The 19,942-nt window shown below is 46.1% G+C and overlaps 1 protein-coding gene across 1 annotated transcript in view; it reads right to left on the bottom strand.

Annotated features, from left to right (window-relative positions):
• The window catches only part of FNDC4 (fibronectin type III domain containing 4), a 63,327-nt gene that overhangs the window by 26,972 nt on the left and 16,413 nt on the right, over window positions 1-19,942 (bottom strand). The window contains 2 exon segments of the mRNA XM_040347597.1: window positions 649-665; window positions 2,609-2,930. Of these exon segments, the coding sequence (XP_040203531.1) occupies window positions 649-665; window positions 2,609-2,765 (174 nt within the window). The 5' untranslated portion in view covers window positions 2,766-2,930.

Raw genomic sequence — 19,942 nt, 5'->3', positions numbered from 1 at the left:
TGCCTAGTCATACATGAGGTCACCCAACATGTCAGCATCATTCACAAGGTATTGATGAGATGCCTAGGAACATAAGGTCATTCAGCATACCAGTGTCACCCCCAAGGTAATGATGAGAGACGTACACACCACAAGTATACTCTACATATCAGTGTCCCCCCCCCCCCCCCCCCCAAGGTAATAATGAGAGACATACACACCACAAGTATACTCTACATATCAGTGTCCCCCATAGACATACACACCATAAGTATACTCTATATATCAGTGTCCCCCACAAGGTAATGATGAAATGCTCAGGCACACATGACATCACCCAACATATTAGTGTTGCCCACAAAATATTAGTGAGATGACCAGGTACACATGAGCTCATCCAAAATCTCTGTGTCATTCACAAGGCAATGATGAGATGCCTAGGCACACATGGGGGTCACCCAACATATCAGTGTCTTCCATAAGGTATTGGTGATATGGCTAGGCACACATAAAGACAATACTGTATACGACAAATAGAAAGCACACTGTCAGTTTATATAGATACACATAGGCAGCTCTAGGCTTTGTGAGGCCCTTAGGCAAAAATTTGACATGAGGCTCCCACTCACATCTCCAAAATGGCCACAGAAAGATGCACAGATCTAGCACATGGGTGATCAGCACCACTTCCAGGGCACCCTCCTCACCCATCAGACATATGCAGCCAATATAACATCTGGGACCCAGCAAGGTGACAGCAGGGAACAAATAACACAAGGCAGTGCTGGAGGTGGTGACACGTCATCCTGGTGATTAATCAAATTAGGCGGCCGCGAGGCCCCTGTGAGTGCAAGGCCTTAGGCGACCGCCTAATTAAAGAGCCGCCTCTGTACATATATCTACTCTTCTATTTTTGCCTTTTTTTAGGGTGGCACCTGCTCGAACTTGTTCCTCGTTAAAATGAGAATGATATTGCCTTTTAGTTCCATCAATGGATGATGTTACACGATGAGCATAACGTTTGTTTCATTTTAAAGACAAGGAACATCATGAAACCCGTTTCTTTATTATCTTGTAGTGTTTAGAAGATCTGCAAAACCTCGATCATCAATTATTTCCATAAGATAGAGAACATTTCCACCAAGACTCCAGAACAAGTTTCCTCGTAGCAGAATTGTATCTATTGGGGCCAGATTCTCGTAGAATGGCTTAAAAATGCGGCGGCGTAACGTATCTCATTTACGTTACACCGCCGCAAGTTTTACGGGCAAGTGCTTGATTCACAAAGCACTTGCCTGTAAAGTTGCGGTGGCGTAGCGTAAATCCTCCGGCGCAAGCCCGCCGAATTCAAATGATCCGGGTAGGGGGCGTGGATCATTTAAATTTGGTGCGTTCCCGCGCCGAACGTACTGCGCATGCGCCGTCCCTAAAATTTCCCGGCGTGCATTGCGCTAAATGATGTCGCAAGGACGTCATTGGTTTCGACGTTAACGTAAATGGCGTCCAGCGCCATGCACGGACGACTTACGCAAACGACGTAAATTTTTCAATTTCGACGCGGGAACGACGGCCATACTTAACATTATTAACGTCCCTAAAATTTCCCGACGTGCATTGCGCTAAATGACGTCGCAAGGACGTCATTGGTTTCGACGTTAACGTAAATGGCGTCCAGCGCCATTCACGGACGACTTACGCAAACGACGTAAATTTTTCAATTTCGATGCGGGAACGACGGCCATACTTAACATTATTAACGTCCCTAAAATTTCCCGACGTGCATTGCGCTAAATGACGTCGCAAGGACGTCATTGGTTTCGACGTTAACGTAAATGGCGTCCAGCGCCATTCACGGACGACTTACGCAAACGACGTAAATTTTTCAATTTCGATGCGGGAACGACGGCCATACTTAACATTATTAACGTCCCTAAAATTTCCCGACGTGCATTGCGCTAAATGACGTCGCAAGGACGTCATTGGTTTCGACGTTAACGTAAATGGCGTCCAGCGCCATTCACGGACGACTTACGCAGACGACGTAAATTTTTCAATTTCGATGCGGGAACGACGGCCATACTTAACATTATTAACGTCCCTAAAATTTCCCGACGTGCATTGCGCTAAATGACGTCGCAAGGACGTCATTGGTTTCGACGTTAACGTAAATGGCGTCCAGCGCCATTCACGGAGGACTTACGCAAACAACGGGAACGACGGCCATACTTAACATTGACTGTGCCTCATAGACCCAGGGGCAACTTTATGTGTCGCAAATCTTACGTAAACAACGTAAATTCACTGCGTCGGTCGTGCGTACGTTCGGGAATTCGCGTATTCTGCTACTTTGCATACTCGATCGGGAAAACAGCTTCGGCGACACCTAGCGGCGAAAAAAAAAATGCATTTAAGATCTGACAGCGTAAGAGCCTTACGCCTGTCGGATCTAATGGTTATCTATGCGTAACTGATTCTAAGAATCAGGCACATAGGTACGACGGCCCAGATTAGGACTTACGACGGCGCACATGGCGTTGCGCCGTCGTAAGCCCTTTCAGAATCTGGGCCATGGTCTTGGATTGCCATCACTTTGTTACATTGATTAAGATACATTGTATACATTGTAGACTCAGGGGGTACTTACTTGCTCTCACCAAGCAGAGGTCACAGCTGAACAGAACCAGCACGGCTGGGCTCAGATAGACAGGGATATGAGCCATCTCCACCATACTCCTGCCCCACACGCTGCCCTTGTATTGCAGGCTCAGGAGGGAGACACAAGTCATTGGAACTTCAGGTCTTGGACAGTCAGCTCCAGATATTTCCTACATGGTATAGGAGGGGACACAGCGGACATCTGCACGGGGCCCCCATCCACGGTTGGGGGAGATGAAGGCTTCACACATAGGATCTTGATGAAGCCCTCCTGGGATCCTGGTCTCCGAGGGGCCCTGAGGATAAAATACATAGAGTTGTTAGTTATTGTTCTCGGACAGGGGTAGACTGACAACTCATGGGGCAATAGAAGACCATGGGGCCCCCTTTGTCCCCGCACACACACAAGCCACACCTACACAAAGTCCCACCTACATAAATCATGGGGAACACTGTAAGGCACACAGCAGAGCAGGGGGGACACTGTGGGGGGTGGAGGGCACAGGGGTACATCGTGGGGGGTGAGGGCGCAGAGGGACAATGTGGGGGGTGGAGGGCACCGGGGTACATCGTGGGGGGTGAGGGCACAGAGGGACAATGTAGGGGGTGGAGGGCACCAGGGTACATCGTGGGGGGTGAGGGCACAGAGGGACACTGTGGGTGGGGGGTGGAGGGCACCGGGGTACATCGTGGGGGGTAAGGGCACAGAGGGACAATGCTGGGGGTGGAGGACACCATGCGGGGGGAGGACCGGCCTCCTGCAGTCCTGTTGGGGCCCAGGCCCTGGCCCCCTACACTTGTACTGGCTGCCGCGCCGCCTGCTCCCGCCCCCGCGATGGCGGCCATGCTTCTCTCTTCTCCTCCATCCCAGGTTATGTCATGTACAGTAGTGGTCATCAACCCTGTCCTCAGGGCTCACTAAGGGCTCTTTCACACGGAGCGGATCCGTATAGATCCGCTCCGCTAGCCCGTTTGGCTCAGCGGGGATTCCTCCGTTAATCCCCGCTGAGCTGTCGGCGGACAGGGCGGTTCCCACACACAGTGCAGAGACCGCCCTGTCTCTCCTCCGCTCTCCCCTATGGGGAATCGGATGAGTACGGACCGTCTGTCCGTATTCATCCGATCCGATCCGTCAGACGGAAGAAAAATCGGGTTTTCTTCCGTCTGAAAAAACGGATCCTGACGGAGGCGGGTGATTACGGAAGTTAGCGGATGCTCCATCCGCTAACGGCCGTGATCCCATAGGGAACTATTGTAAGTCCGTAAACTGACTTATGAAAAGCGGACCGTTCGTCCGCTGGTTTAAAGGGCCCAAACAGGCCAGGTTTTATGTATTACCTTGGGGAGATACAGACTAGGGGCCATATTCTGAGTATAGTTACGATGGAGTATCTCAGGATACTCCATCGTATCTCTCTTTTTTGGCCAGTGTATCTATGCGACTGATTGTTAGAATCATTTTCGCATAGATACGCTTAAGATCCGACATGTGTAAGTCACTTACACTGTCGGATCTTAAATGTAATTACCCAGCCGGCCGCTAGGTGGCGTTTACGTTCAGGTCTCATTTGTTTATGCAAATGAGCCTGATACGCCGATTCCCGAACGAATTCGCGTCGCGTAACCGTCGCTAACGTCGTTTGCGTAAGCGTAAGGTTACCCTTGCTATATGAGGGGTAACCTTACGCCAGTCCCACGTAGGCGTCGGGTCCGCGTCGTCTTTTCCCGTCGGGTACGTCGTTTCCCTAGGTCGTTCTTGAATACGACTTTACGTCAATGGCGCACACGTCGGCGTCATTGACGTTTTACGCCGAGAACTGGAGCATGCGCACTGGGCTATTTTAAGCCCGGCGCATGCGCAGTTCGTTAGAATCGGGGGCGCGCTTAATTTAAATACAAGCCGCCCCCTTGGATTTACGCGGCCATACGCCGGGCCATTTACACCACGCCGCCCCAAACTACGGAGCAAGTGTTTGGGGAATACAGCACTTGCTCCTGTAGGTTGGGGCGGCGGAGTGTAAATAGCTTACGCGACGCCCGCCCAAAAACTACGGGAATATGGCCCTAGAATACTGCAATCACTGAGGAGCAAATGATATCACCTGTGATGTATTTCAGTTATCTTGCAAACCTGGCCTGTTAGTGGGCCCTGAGGACAGGGTTGATGACCACTGATGTACAGTACAAGCACCTAGGGTGGACGGGAGAGAAGGTGGGGGAGGCGGGGAGCAGCGCGCTGTACGTGGTGTTATTACAGCCGCTTCCTGAATCCCCTGCTAGACTTGTACTGCGGAGCCTCTCACGGGCCCCCTAACAGGATGGGCCCTCGGGCAGTGCCCGAGTGCCCGATGGGTCAGTCCGCCCCTGTTCTTGGGTCACAGATTTCAGACACGCAGCATAAAATAAGTGTGAAATTATCCATTCTGATCGAATCACTATGAACTTTCCAATCTTCCTCCATTAAGGATCTGTAACGTCTCACGAACAATTTTGCACTAAATACAATTGTGCTTCTTTCCCAGTTAACTCTCATCCGTTACTTCCTTCCCAAACCTTCTTCCTGAAGAGTCTCTCACTCGAAGTTCAACTATAGTTACTTCCTTCTTTCTAATTAGCCTGTGACTTCCTGTTAAGCTGCTGGGCGGCCTATTTAAGCTCCTAGCACTAACCAGGAAGTGTTCCTTTATTTTGGCTGACACAACGCCTCTGTCGGTTGGGTATCCAGACGCACCTGCTCTGAACTTCAGCTTTCTGACCTGGACCAGGAGTCTCCACTGCCTGCTTCACCAGCCTTACCCGTCTGGACCCTTGGAGCCTGACCTTATGCCTGCATCATTCACTGCAGTATCGCAAGTACCCTGATGTTGTTATGCATTGCTATCCTGTGAACTGCCCTGCCTGCTAATTATGTATGCTAACTATACCAGGAATTGCTGCAGCCATAGTCTCTCTATGTTTGGTACTTCTTTTTTTTTTTTTTTGTTTTCTTCACTTCAGACTCCACCTCATAGAGTGTGCGTTATATGCTCATGTTCTGCGCACCAGCCCATTGCATCTCTATGTTGGTTTTGCATCATAAGTGTCGCTTCTTCTTGTGTGAAAAATTATTTTTTTTTATTTTTCTTCGTTTTTTTTTTTTATTTTTTTTTTTTTTTTATATATGAATATCTATTATTGTTATTTATTCAATGTCACTCCTCATGTTTCCGAGGCACAAAAAGATTACAACTTCCTTTTTATCCCCCCCTTATCCTTCCCCCCCCCATCCCCCCTATCTCACCTTAAACAATCTCCTATATCTCAAGTTCTTTCAAATTATCTTCTAGTGTATCTTTTAAGCATCTACCCTTAATTTTTCTGCGTAACTCCACGATTTCTTGAAAGTCCTCCATTTATCCCATTTCGTGATTTGTAAGATGTTATTACCCTCTATGCCCTCTTTTAATTCTTCCATTCTGTAAGTTTCTTCGACCGCATCTATCCACTCCCAAATTAAGGGGCACTCCACTTCTTGCCACCTCCTTGGAATAAGTCTCTTAGCGGCATTGAGTAGATGCGGTACAAGCGTTTTCCTGTAGCTTTTTATACCTTCCTCCCCCCCATGGAATAGGATGACCCATGGGTCCATCTTGATCTTCTTCCCCGTGATCTCTTCCACGCATGCCAGGATTTTTTCCCAATACCTCTTAACCTTGGTACATCCCCACCAAAGGTGTGCCATATTTCCTGATGATCTACATCCCCTCCAACACTCTCCTGTCTGTTCTTCTTTGAATTTTTTTAGCTTATCCGGGGTCATGTACCATCCGGATATGCATTTAAAACACATCTCCGCCGTACGACTATCTACCGCAGAGGAGTGTATCAAAGCCAACATTTTATCTATTGTGCCCCTATCCCGTTGTGTTCCCAATTCCCTTTCCCATTTTTTAATGAATGGAGGTATGTTCTGCTCATCCATCTTCAATAGAATTCTATATAGCTTTGAGGTAGTTCCTTTTGCTCTTTCCATGAAGCATATTTTTTCTAGATCTGTTAACTGGTCTCCCGTTCTCAGTGGGCCTGATAGACCCTGGGTAAAATGTTTAAGCTGCTGGTACCTCCATTCATTAATTTCCATTAAATTCTTTTTAGCTTTTAATTCAGGTAGTGTCATTATGTGGCCCTCCCTCATTATATCCCTTAATTGAACCGTGTCCTGTTTGATCCAATTCCCCCCGACTTGTGTTTTACCTGGTGCAAAATAATCATTATTTTTTAGTGCTATGAAAGGTGAATTATATTCCTTCTCAATTTTTTTATATACATTATCCCATATTTTAAGTGCATTTTTTGTTATTTCATGTGCGTTTATATCTAGTGTTCTAAATTGGGGAGGATTCCATATTATCTTGTCCAACCTCGTCTGTGCTAACTCATTTTCTAGACTAACCCACCTTTTTTCTTTGTTGGCTCTGGCCCACTCCACCACCCTTGTCATTACCACTGCGTCATAGTATCCTTTGACGTCCGGTACCGCTAGGCCCCCCTTTTTTTTTGGTTGTTTTAGGGTCTGGAGTGATATCCTATGTTTCTTATTTCTCCATATATAATTCATAATTATTTTTTTTAGTGCGGAAAATAGTGTTCTCGGGAGGGCTATGGGAATCATCTGAAATTTATATAATATTTTAGGTAAGATAACCATTTTGCAATAATTGATTCGTCCTATCCATGATATTGCTCTATTTTCCACTCTTTTTGTTTCTGTCTTAATTTCATTTAATAGGGGGATGAAATTTATCTTATACATTTTTTTATAGAGTTTGCTAACAGTATCCCTAGATATTTAAGTTCTTTAACCCAGGCGAACTGGTACTTCTCTTTCAAGAATTGCTCTTCCAATTTACTTATATTTATACTCATAATCTCCGTTTTGGTGAGGTTTATTTTAAAGTTCGAAATTTCCCCGTATTCTCTACATAGATTTAATAGGTTTGAGATTGATGTTTTGGGTTTGTCCAAGTAGAATAGGACGTCGTCTGCAAAGGCAGAAAGTTTGTATTCCTCCTCTCCTATTTTAACCCCTTTTATTTCTTTGCAGTTACGGATCCTGGCCAGCAACGGCTCCAAAGAGAGCACGAACAGGAGTGGTGACAAAGGGCACCCCTGCCTTGTACCATTTTTCATTGAGAAAGTTTGAGATAGACTGCCATTTATCCTTATTTTGGCAGTGGGAGACAAATAAAGGGCTGCAATCCAGTCTATCATTCTCTGTCCAAACCCCATGTCTCTCAGAGTCTGCAGCATAAGTCCCCAGTCTACTCTGTCGAACGCTTTTTCTGCGTCAATCGACAGAAGTAAACCTGGGGACCCTACTGCCTTCATTCTCTGGAGCAACAAGAGTGTTTTTACTCCATTGTCTCTACCCTCTCTACCCTGAACAAAGCCCGTTTGGTCCGGGTGTACCAGTTTTGTCATTTCTTGTCTAACTCTTCCGGCCAATACCTTTGCGTACAATTTTATATCTGTGTTCAGCAGAGATATCGGCCGGTACCCTGAACAGCTTCCTATGTCTTTGCCTTCCTTTGGAATAACGGTGATAGTTGCCTCTGATGCTTCTTTACTTAATTTATAATCTCTTCCAAGGCCATTGAAGTACTGGCATAGTTTTGGGAGAAGAATCTCTTTGTATTTTTTGTAATACAACACTGTGAAGCCGTCCGGGCCCGGACTTTTTCCTGCTTCTGAACTTGTTAATGCTAGTTTAATTTCATTTTCTGTGATAGGCCTATCCATCTCTTCTGCCTCCGTTTGATCAATTTTTGATAGTCCTGCTTCTTTTAAAAATGTTGTAATCTTGTTTTCTTTCTCCCCTTTTTGCCAGTTCTTTTGTTCTACCGAATATAGTTTTTCATAGTATATTCTGAATGTTTCTGCAATATCTTTTGTTGTATGTAAAACCTTACCTTTTTCATTTTTAATTTTATCTATATAATTCCTAGATTTCTTTTTTTGTACCATCCGAGCCAGGTGTTTGCTTGTTTTATTTCCCCACCTGTATCTTTCCCTTGCTATTGAGTTAAATTCCCTTTTTGTATCTTGATCTAAGAGTTCTTTAAGCTCATTTCGCTTGTTTACTAAGTTTAGATATAGGTCTTGTTGCTTTCCCATTTTCTTATGTTTTTGTTCAAGCTTATAAATCTCCCCTATAAGTTTTTCCCTTTTACTACTCTCTTCTTTCTTCTTCCTTGCTCCTTCAGAGATCAGGACCCCTCTTATCACCGCCTTATGGGCGTCCCATAGTGTTGCTTTAGATATTCCATCTATCTCATTTGTTTTGAAGTACTCTTCTAATTCTTTTTTAACCCTCAGGAAACTTTTCTCTTTGATTATTAGCTCCTCATTAAGTCTCCAGTTTTGATAGGGCTTTTGATTCCCTGAGATATTTATGGATATGCTAATGGGGGCATGGTCCGAGATCGTCATGGTTTCTATTCTTGTCTCGACCACCGTTTCCAGCATTCTATGGTCTACCAGTATGTGGTCGATCCGAGAATAACTACCATGGACCGGGGAAAAAAACGTGTAATCTCGTTGGCCTGGGTTAAAGATCCTCCATGTATCCACTAATTGATTTCTATACAAACTTTCCTTAACCTTTTTTAGTTGTATGTCGTGGGTATCTGATGTCTGATAAGTTTTATCTACTTTCGGGTCCATACAAAAGTTTAAGTCACCTCCCAATAATAACTTTCCCCTCCTAAAATCTTTTAATTTCCCCAGTATTCCCAACAGGTATTTCATCGGGGGGTTATTCGGAGCATATATATTTACAAGAGTATATTCCTCCTCCTCCAATTTTCCCCTTAAAAAGAGGAATCTCCCTTCCGGGTCTGTCATTCTATCTGTTAGAACAAACCGTGTCCCCTTCGCTATTCCAATTGCTACCCCTCTGGCTCTTTTTGAGATGGTATCTCCGTAGTACCATCTGGGAAAGTCGGGGGAATATATCCTTGTATTTGACCCCAATGTAAGGTGGGTTTCTTGTAAAAAGGCAATGTCTGTCTTATACCTTTTCAATTCCCTCAATATCTTATGTCTCTTAGTTGGACTATTAAGGCCTTTTACGTTATAGGACAGACATTTAATCACTGGCATCCTTGTTTTCCTTTCTTCGGATTATGCTCTCTTCTGATTGTTTTGGTGAGATAGGGTTTCTTCCCTCCCTCATTCCCATCCCTCTCCTCCCTCCCACCCTCCCATCCCCTCCCCCTCCAACCCATCCCTCCCTCCTTCTCATCTCCTCCCCCCTCCCCCCTCCCCCCTATTTGGCCTATTAAAGGCCTCTGGACCATCTTCTATGCCTTGGTCCAGATCGCTCTGGGTGGGGGTCTGAGATTGCCTCCCCCCCCTCCCGGTTTTCCAGCCGGAAAGGGGGGGGGCGGGGACAAAGCCCCAGCCCGAGGTCAGCGGAAAGCCCGAGTCAGGGATAAAAAAGACCAAGGGAGGAAAAGGCAAAAAAGAAGACACAAAAAAAAAAAAAAAAAAGAAAGGGGCAACTAGGGAGAACAAGGTAGAGGGGACAGGGCGGGAATTTCCATTCTCCCCCCTCTCCCTCTCGTCCCCGCCCCCCCCCCTACCCCCAACCTGGTAGGTCAGGAACCTGGATATCTAATTTCCTACAAAATTCCCTTAAGTCCTCGGGAAATCTTAGTGTCGCCGATCTCCCTTCCTTTGTTCCAATTAGGCAAGAAGGGAACCCCCAGTTATATTTAATGTTCAAGTCTATCATCTGCTTTAAGAGCGGTTTTAACAACCATCTCCTTGCCAGGGTTTCTGGGGCCACATCCGTGAATATCTGCAGCTCCGTCCCTTCAAACACTATCGGGGGTTGTCCCCTCAGCTTCTTCCAAATTGCTTCTTTATCTTCATAAAATCTGAACCTTATTATGACATCTCTTGTTCGCTCGGGGGTCGCTCTTTTCGGATTTCCCACTCGATGGACCCTTTCAATTCCAATTGGGTTGTCTATTGTTCTTTCCAGTATTGGATTGAATATCTTCTGCGCTATTGGCCTGAGGTCCTCGTCCCTCTTCTCTGGTATGAATCTTATCCTTAAGTTTTGTCTCCGACTTCTATTTTCCTGATCCTCCAATTTGTAGAGAATATGCCTCTGTTGTAATTGAATCTGATCCATCTGGGCTTTTAGTGCGTTTGATTCCTGTTCCTGTTTCTCTATTTGTTCTTCTGCTGTTTCGATTCTAGAGAGCATGTGGACAAAATCTGTCCGTAAATTCTGTATTTCACCTTTTATCACGTTTTCCAGCCTTAACAACATCTCTGCCATTTCTCCCTTTGAGGGGGACTGAGGGCCAAATTCTCAAAAACTGTGCGTAACTTAAATTTCAGCAGTTAAGTTACACTGACTTAAAATTTCTACCTAAGTGCCTGATCGTCAAAGCACTTAGGTAGAAATTACACGCTGTGTAACTTAAGTGCCGCCGTCGTAAGGCGGTCCTCCTCTCCTGGGGGCGTTTTAAATTTAAATGAGGCGCGCTCCCGCGCCGGCCGTACTGCGCATGCGTGTGACGTCATTTTCCCGACGTGCAGCGCGCGAACGTAATTAACGCCGGTCGGCTTTGAGAATTTCGACGGGACACTAAAGTTGCGACGGGTGAAAAAAAAAGACGCGCCGGGAAAACAATTAATTATAAAAAAAAATGACAGCGTCGCTCAGCATGCATTCCTGAGAGGGAGAACTCCATGCCAATTTTCAAAGAAAAAACCGGCACGGGTTCCCCCCCCAGGAGCATACCAGGCCCTTAGGTCTGGTATGGGTTGTAAGGAGACCCCCCCACGCCGAAAAATTGACGTAGGGGGTCCCCCTACAATCCATACCAGACCCGTATCCAAAGCACGCTACCCAGCCGGCCAGGAATGGGAGTGGGGACGAGCGAGCGTCCCCCCCCCTCCTGAGCCGTGCCAGGCCGCATGCCCTCAACATGGGGGGGTTGGGTGCTCTGGGGCAGGGGGGCGCACTGCGGGCCCCCCCACCCCAGAGCACCCTGTCCCCATGTTGATGAGGACAGGACCTCTTCCCGACAACCCTTGCCATTGGTTGTCGGGGTCTGCGGGCGGAGGCTTATCGGAATCTGGGAGTCCCCTTTAATAAGGGGGCCCCCAGATACCGGCCCCCCACCCTAAGTGAATGGATATGGGGTACATCGTACCCCTATCCATTCACCTGTAGGCAAAAAGTAAAATGTACTAAACACACAACACAAGGCTTTTTAAAATATTTTATTATTCTGCTCCGGAGGCCCCCCCTGTCTTCGTTATTAGCTCAATTACCAGGGGGGGCTTCTTCTTCCACTCTCCGGGGGTCTTCTCCGCTCTCCGGGGGTCTTCTCCGCTCTCCGGGGGGGCTTCTCCGGACTCCGGGGGGCTTCTTCCATCTTCTCCCCTCTTCCGCTCTTGACTCGGCGAACCCCGGTTCTTCTGCAGCTCTCCGGTGCCTTCTTCTTCAGCGCTGGCTGCCTGCTATGTTTGTGTGTTAGCTCGATTTCAAACAGGCAGCCGGCGCGGTCTTCTGTGACGCCAGGGTCTTCTGGTCTTCTGTTCTTCCGATGTTGCCTCGTCGCCTGTTGTCGCTGTAATGATGGAAGCGCGCCTTGCATCACATTTATATAGGCATCACCGTCCCATCATGCTCCGGTAGGTACCCACGTGGTGGGTGCACGTGGGTAGGCACCCACCACGTGGGTACCTGCCGGAGCATGATGGGACGGTGATGCCTATATAAATGTGATGCAAGGCGCGCTTCCATCATTACAGCGACAACAGGCGACGAGGCAACATCGGAAGAACAGAAGACCAGAAGACCCTGGCGTCACAGAAGACCGCGCCGGCTGCCTGTTTGAAATCGAGCTAACACACAAACATAGCAGGCAGCCAGCGCTGAAGAAGAAGGCACCGGAGAGCTGCAGAAGAACCGGGGTTCGCCGAGTCAAGAGCGGAAGAGGGGAGAAGATGGAAGAAGCCCCCCGGAGTCCGGAGAAGCCCCCCCGGAGAGCGGAGAAGACCCCCGGAGAGCGGAGAAGACCCCCGGAGAGTGGAAGAAGAAGCCCCCCCTGGTAATTGAGCTAATAACGAAGACAGGGGGGGCCTCCGGAGCAGAATAATAAAATATTTTAAAAAGCCTTGTGTTGTGTGTTTACTACATTTTACTTTTTGCCTACAGGTGAATGGATAGGGGTACGATGTACCCCATATCCATTCACTTAGGGTGGGGGGCCGGTATCTGGGGGCCCCCTTATTAAAGGGGACTCCCAGATTCCGATAAGCCTCCGCCCGCAGACCCCGACAACCAATGGCAAGGGTTGTCGGGAAGAGGTCCTGTCCTCATCAACATGGGGACAGGGTGCTCTGGGGTGGGGGGGCCCGCAGTGCGCCCCCCTGCCCCAGAGCACCCAACCCCCCCATGTTGAGGGCATGCGGCCTGGCACGGCTCAGGAGGGGGGGGGGACGCTCGCTCGTCCCCACTCCCATTCCTGGCCGGCCGGGTAGCGTGCTTTGGATACGGGTCTGGTATGGATTGTAGGGGGACCCCCTACGTCAATTTTTCGGCGTGGGGGGGTCTCCTTACAACCCATACCAGACCTAAGGACCTGGTATGCTCCTGGGGGGGAACCCATGCCGGTTTTGAATTTCAAAATTGCCGTGGAGTTCTCCCTCAGGAATGCATACCAAATGCCGTCGCTGAAATGGGCCTTTACAAGGTTTGGCTAACTTTCCACATTGTAAAACCAGCCCTAATTTTGCGCCGGCAAATTCGGAACTTAGGCAGAAATCAAAGTGCTGAAATGCTTTGAAAATCTACTTAAGTCCTCATTTGCATACGCAAAGCTGGATTTCAATGAGAAATGCCCCCAGTGGCGGATGCGGTACTGCATCCTAAAATCTGACCGTGTAAGTGTCTTACACATGTCAGATTTTCTGCCTAACTTTGGAAAAAGCCTTTTGAGAATCGTTTCCAAAGTTAGGCACAGACTGAACAGCAGTTAAGTCTGCGTATCTCTTTTGAGAATTTGGCCCTGAGTGTCTGCGCTTCGTTCATCCATCCTGCTACTTTCCAGTCTGCTTCCTGTAGGCCCCTCCTCTCTTGATTCTATAGATGTTTCTCTGGAGTTATCACTCTGGGGTTCTTATTTCAGCTTTTTTGACTTTGTTCGCTTGTTGTTGCTTTGTTACCCCCTGGGCCTCAGGGACTCGCGGACTTTCCCCTCTTGTCACGAATGGTCTTATTGAACTTGTTGCTGTTGTATTGCTTGGAGTAGTTGGGGGTCCCCCCCTTGTTGATCTACTCGTCATTCTGCTCATCTTAGTCTCCTTCCTTCTAATTCTCTTCCCCAGCTTGGCTTCCTATTCCCAGCGGGTTAATAAAGGATCCAATGTCAGGGAAGAGACCCAGTATGACCAGGTCTTATCCCCCTTCAAATTTGAATTTTCTTTGGTTTTCTTTCTCATTCACTCCCCCTGAGAAAAAATTGCTTAATATATCTCAATCTCTGCTCAGATGGTTTATTTGACCAATATCTGAGGTCCCCAGCACAAAATAAAACAAACACCAAAGAAAAAGGAAAAAGGGAGAGAAAACCGAAAGGAATGGACATAAAAGGAGAGAAAGAGAGAAAAAGAGGAAAAGACAGAGTGAGAGCCAAAGCAAAGATGCTCGTTTAACCCAATCAAAATTCACGGTTCTCAGTAAGCTTATAAGTAAACTGTATTGGTGTTCTTATACCAGGAGATGAGTTTTATATTTAATAGATTGATTCTAAAAGTCATTTCCCTTTCGCACCTTTTACTGCAGTGCAAGTTTTATCCTTTAGATCTTCTCACCATGTGTTTCAAATGCTATCACTTGAGCTTATGCAGTCTTGATGGTACATTATATATATGCATACACATGTCAGTGGATATTTAAGGCCATATTTTCACCATACTTTTAGTGCCTTTGTTTCACACTTGTTTCAATTTTCACTTTTCTGTTGGTTTCCCGTACCGAGATAGTTGGTAACTAATAGATAATATCACTTTTTTTTTTTCCCCACATTCTCAGTCCTCCTTAGCCTCTCACTCAGTGTCTTCCCCTCTCCACACCTCCGGCGTTTCCTATATGCTTGCAATTCTAGCAGTGAGTTTCTCTGGGCTGACTTTCCAACTAGCTGTTTACCTTTGCAGTTTATACATGCGGGGGGTGGCTATGCTTACCTGGTCTCCTAGCTCCATCCGCCCACTGTATAGTCCATCTCCTACCTTACTCCGTCCGTCTCCGCTTCTCACCAACAGATCTCTCGTGTCCTCCGGTGCAGATGCGGGGGGGCCAACGGAGCCTGACAGTCGCTCCAGCCACGGTGGTGTCGGTGGTGTCGGCTCGGATCCCCTGGTGTGCGGCGGTAAGCCACGCGCTTGTCAGCATGTGAAGGAGGGCGGTCCATCCCCCGGCAATCCCATCGTTCTCCTCTCCCCCCACCTACGAGCGCGCTACGTTCTCACATGCACGTGCACGCCATCTATCGGCCGACAAAAGATGTTTGGTACTTCTAATAAGGATCCTGCCATCATTTGTACATTCTAAGTCACCAAGTATAAACGGAAGTCTTTCATGCCTAAGTACCTCCTTCTCAAATATTATTGTGTGCACATATACTACCTATTACTTTGAGGACTTTGCCGTTAAGGTTATTTACATGACACGCATGCTCGGCTACTTCTGCATTTAACTAGTATCAGTTCTACCTGGACTTTATACTTATTTGTTTGAGTTTTCACTGGCGCCTATGAAGGAATATGCACCATGTTTCTTGACTGAGACTGTGATGGTAGGATTCCAAACTCTCTGCACACAAGAGAGTGAAACCTGGGTCCGAAACTGAGTAGTCTCCTCAGTTGAGATCCTAACTCTCAAATAATATCCGGCGTAACGTTACAGGATCCCATAGCAGAACAGCGCAAATCTAAGCAATACGGCCATTGCCTTCACACCTGCTTCATGTAAAAGAATAAAATGTTGCACAGCAGGGAGCTCTCTCTTTTATTTTACCACTTGTCGACCGCAGGAATTTTTAAAAAAATTCTGCTAGAAAATAACATTACCCCACTCCAAGCAGTTATATATTTTCTGAGGCCCTGTAAAATGAAATGGTGGCAGGTGCCAGGGCCGTATTAAGAGCATCACGTGCTTGGTGCTTAAGATCTTGCTGGGCACCCTTCTGCTTTCCAAGAGCCTGTGCTGGCATGCGTTCAAACTCAAAAGGGCACAGCCGCACAGGCATAACACAAGGGAAGACTGGCATTTGATTTGCCAGGTTTCCGTAAGGGCCGTGCATCATAGTGCACGCTAAGCTGAAAAAGTAGAGCCGCAAAGGCCGAACACTATGGAAGCCCCCGGACTTCTGTAAGAGCCCTGCATTGGCGTGCCCCAGGGTTCTGCTAGGACTGCTCATGCAGTTGCCATTTCTGAGGCTCTCCAGCACCCCCCACCACCTCTGGACACATGCGGTATTGCATGCCATTGAAGACAATGCTGGACAAATAATTTTTGTTTCCATTGACTTCTATGGGGAAACTCTATTTGATATGAGAGTGCTTTGGATTACAAGCATTCCCCTGGAACGGATTATGCTCGTAATCTGAGGTTCCACTGTAAATATAATGTTAGCGTAACAATTGCTACAAAATACATGTTTGTCCTCCTGTTTCTTTTGTAGCAATATTTAAAGGTAACGTTGTTATTATTTGGTGCCGGTTACACTCTTCACAAACTGGAGTGGTGAATATTGAAGAAATTATAAATCGAGTGCACTCATGGGTGTAGGAACCCTTACAAATCTGGGGGGACAGTATTTTTACTCGCCAGGTAAATTTTTATTCAGTAAACTCGGACTCCCACATGCCATATGGGTTAATTACCATGTGGGTTGATTTTTACTAATGCCTTGTGGGCCACAAGGCATTAGTAAAAATCAACCCACATGGCATAAGTAAAAATCAACCCACATGGCATAAGTAAAAATTAACCCACATTTATTTATTTATTTATTTATTTAAAATGCTTATTGAGAGCGCAGTCATTACCAGCAGGCCTCGATGCGCTCATAGAACCAACATATAAAATACAGAACACATCTCTCATTACTATAAGATAACAATATAAAATCACATAATAACATTTAAAAAAGCTAAAATACCATACTAATACTACTATCTTACCCTAATTAGGGCCATACACTTGAACAAATAGGAAAGTTTTTAAAAACGTCCTGAATTTTAATAGATCTTTCTCATGGCATAAGTAAAGATTAACCCACATGGCATAAGTAAAAATTAACCCACACGGCATTAGTAAAAATTAACCCACATGGCATAAGTAAAAATTAACCCACATGGCATTAGTAAAAATTAACCCACATGGCATAAGTAAAAATTAACCCACATGGCATAAGTAAAAATTAACCCACATGGCATAAGTAAAGATTAACCCACATGGCATTAGTAAAAATTAACCCACATGGCATAAGTAAAAATTAACCCACATGGCATAAGTAAAAATTAACCCACATGGCATAAGTAAAAATTAACCCACATGGCATAAGTAAAAATTAACCCACATGGCATAAGTAAAAATTAACCCACATGGCATAAGTAAAAATTAACCCACATGGCATAAGTAAAAATTAACCCACATGGCATAAGTAAAGATTAACCCACATGGCATTAGTAAAAATTAACCCACATGGCATAAGTAAAAATTAACCCACATGGCATAAGTAAAAATTAACCCACATGGCATAAGTAAAAATTAACCCACATGGCATAAGTAAAAATTAACCCACATGGCATAAGTAAAAATTAACCCACATGGCATAAGTAAAAATTAACCCACATGGCATTAGTAAAAAATAACCCATATGGCATTAATAAAAATCAACCCACATGGCATTAGTAAAAATTAACCCACATGGTATTAGCAAAAATTAACTGGTTAGCTGGTAGTGGCAGGTTAGGTTATTGACAATAGTTCCAGGTTAGGTAGTAGTGGCAGGCTAGGTGGCAGTGCCAGGTTAGGTGGCAGTGCCAGGTTAGGTGTTATACAGTAGTGCCTGGTTAGGTGGTAGTGTCAGGTTAGGTGGCAGTGCCAGATTAGGTGGTATACAGTAGTGCCAGGTTAGGTGGTAGTGCCAGGTTAGGTGGTATACAGTAGTGCCTGGTTAGGTGGTAGTGCCAGGTTAGGTGGTATACAGTAGTGCCTGGTTAGGTGGTAGTGTCAGGTTAGGTGGCAGTGCCAGGTTAGGTGGTATACAGTAGTGCCAGGTTAGGTGGTAGTGCCAGGTTAGGTGGTATACAGTAATGCCTGGTTAGGTGGTAGTGCCAGGTTAGGTGGTAGTGCCAGGTTAGGTGGTACACAGTAGTGCCCGGATAGGTGGTAGTGCCAGGTTAGGTGGAAGTGCCAGGTTAGGTGGTAGTGCCAGGTTAGGTGGTATACAGTAGTGCCAGGTTATGTGGTATACAGTAGTGCCTGGTTAGGTGGTAGTGCCAGGTTAGGTGGTAGTGGCAGGTTAGGTGGTATACAGTAGTGCCTGGATAGGTGGTAGTGGCAGGTTAGGTGGTATACAGCAGTGCTTGGATAGGTGGTAGTGCCAGGTTAGGTGGTAGTGCCAGGTTAGGTGGTATACAGTAGTGCCAGGTTAGGTGGTAGTGGCAGGTTAGGTGGTATACAGCAGTGCCTGGATAGGTGGTAGTGCCAGGTTAGGTGGTAGTGCCAGGTTAGGTGGTATACAGTAGTGCCAGGTTAGGTGGTAGTGGCAGGTTAGGTGGTATACAGTAGTGCCTGGATAGGTGGTAGTGGCAGGTTAGGTGGTAGTGGCAGGTTAGGTGGTATACAGTAGTGGCAGGTTAGGTGGTAGTGGCAGGTTAGGTGGTATACAGTAGTGCTTGGATAGGTAGAAGTGGAAGGTTAGGTGGTAGTGGCAGGTTAGGTGGTAGTGGCAGGTTAGGTGGTATACAGTAGTGGCAGGTTAGGTGGTGCACTTGGATTCTTTCTGCACAATAATATTGTATTGATTTAAAAAAAAAACTTCAGAAATTCTACCTGGGCACCTAGAAAGTCCTTCACGTTCCTTATCTCTGATCATCACATATCGAATGTGGAACCCTCCACAATGAGACCACTTTCGGCTCATCAACATGAAGAAGAGACCAAGAACACCGGGACATTTCCTCAAACTAGCAGGAGGAAAGTTCAAAACTGACCTTAGGCTAGGTTCACATCTATGCTTTTTGCTTTTTACACATTTTTTGTGCTTTTGTAACACTTATTTAATACATTTTTATGCTGTTTTTTTGTAGGAATAGACTGGTTGTTAAACCCTACCAAAGACGCACTAAAAATGCATATACATACATTTTCCATGCTTTCTTTTCATGTGCTCCCATTGAAGTGCCTGCACCTTTTCCAAAGGAAACTGCATAGATGTGAACAGGACCAATAGATATGAGGTTAAATGGATTGTTATGTGTTTCTGCACTGTTTTTACCCAAAGAGTAGTTGATGCTTGGAATAAACTTCCAGCAGAGGTAGTGAGACAGTCAACAGTAAGTGGCTTCTAACATGCTTGAGGCAAATGTAAATCTATACAACAATACTCAAACAAAAGGTTAAAAACAAACAAAATACAAATAAATACAGTAAATAAATACCCAGACTCAAAAGGACCCCTCGATCTTTGTTTGACTTCACTCCTTTATGTTTTTATGTTTAATGAGAATTCTAAAAGTGCTAATAACACCCAAAACATCATGTGAAAGGTTATGCCAACCATAAGGCTCATGCATACGTGCTTAAGAACATGCACACAAGGTATTGGTTCTGTATATTGCTGCCCACTCATTGCCAACCTCTGCTCAAGTGTTCTGCACAGAACCCTGACCTCAATCCTACCGAACTCCTTCAGACCTCAGTCCTGTTAAGCACCTTTGAACCTCAATTCTACCAAACACCTTCGGACCTCATCCCTTCTAAACACCTTAGGACCTCAACCCTGCTAAACAAACACCTTCAGACCTCATCCCTTCTAAACACCTTCGGACCTCAGCCCTTCTAAACACCTTAGGACCTCAACCCTGCTAAACAAACACCTTTGGACCTCATCCCTTCTAAACACCTTCGGACCTCAGCCCTTCTAAACACCTTAGGACCTCAACCCTGCTAAACAAACACCTTTGGACCTCATCCCTTCTAAACACCTTAGGACCTCAACTCTGCTAA

The sequence above is a fragment of the Rana temporaria genome, chromosome 4 (genome assembly GCF_905171775.1).
Source record: "Rana temporaria chromosome 4, aRanTem1.1, whole genome shotgun sequence".
Lineage (NCBI taxonomy): Eukaryota > Metazoa > Chordata > Amphibia > Anura > Ranidae > Rana > Rana temporaria.
Note: the sequence above shows the minus strand (reverse complement) of the source record. Positions and strands in the feature narration are given on the sequence as shown.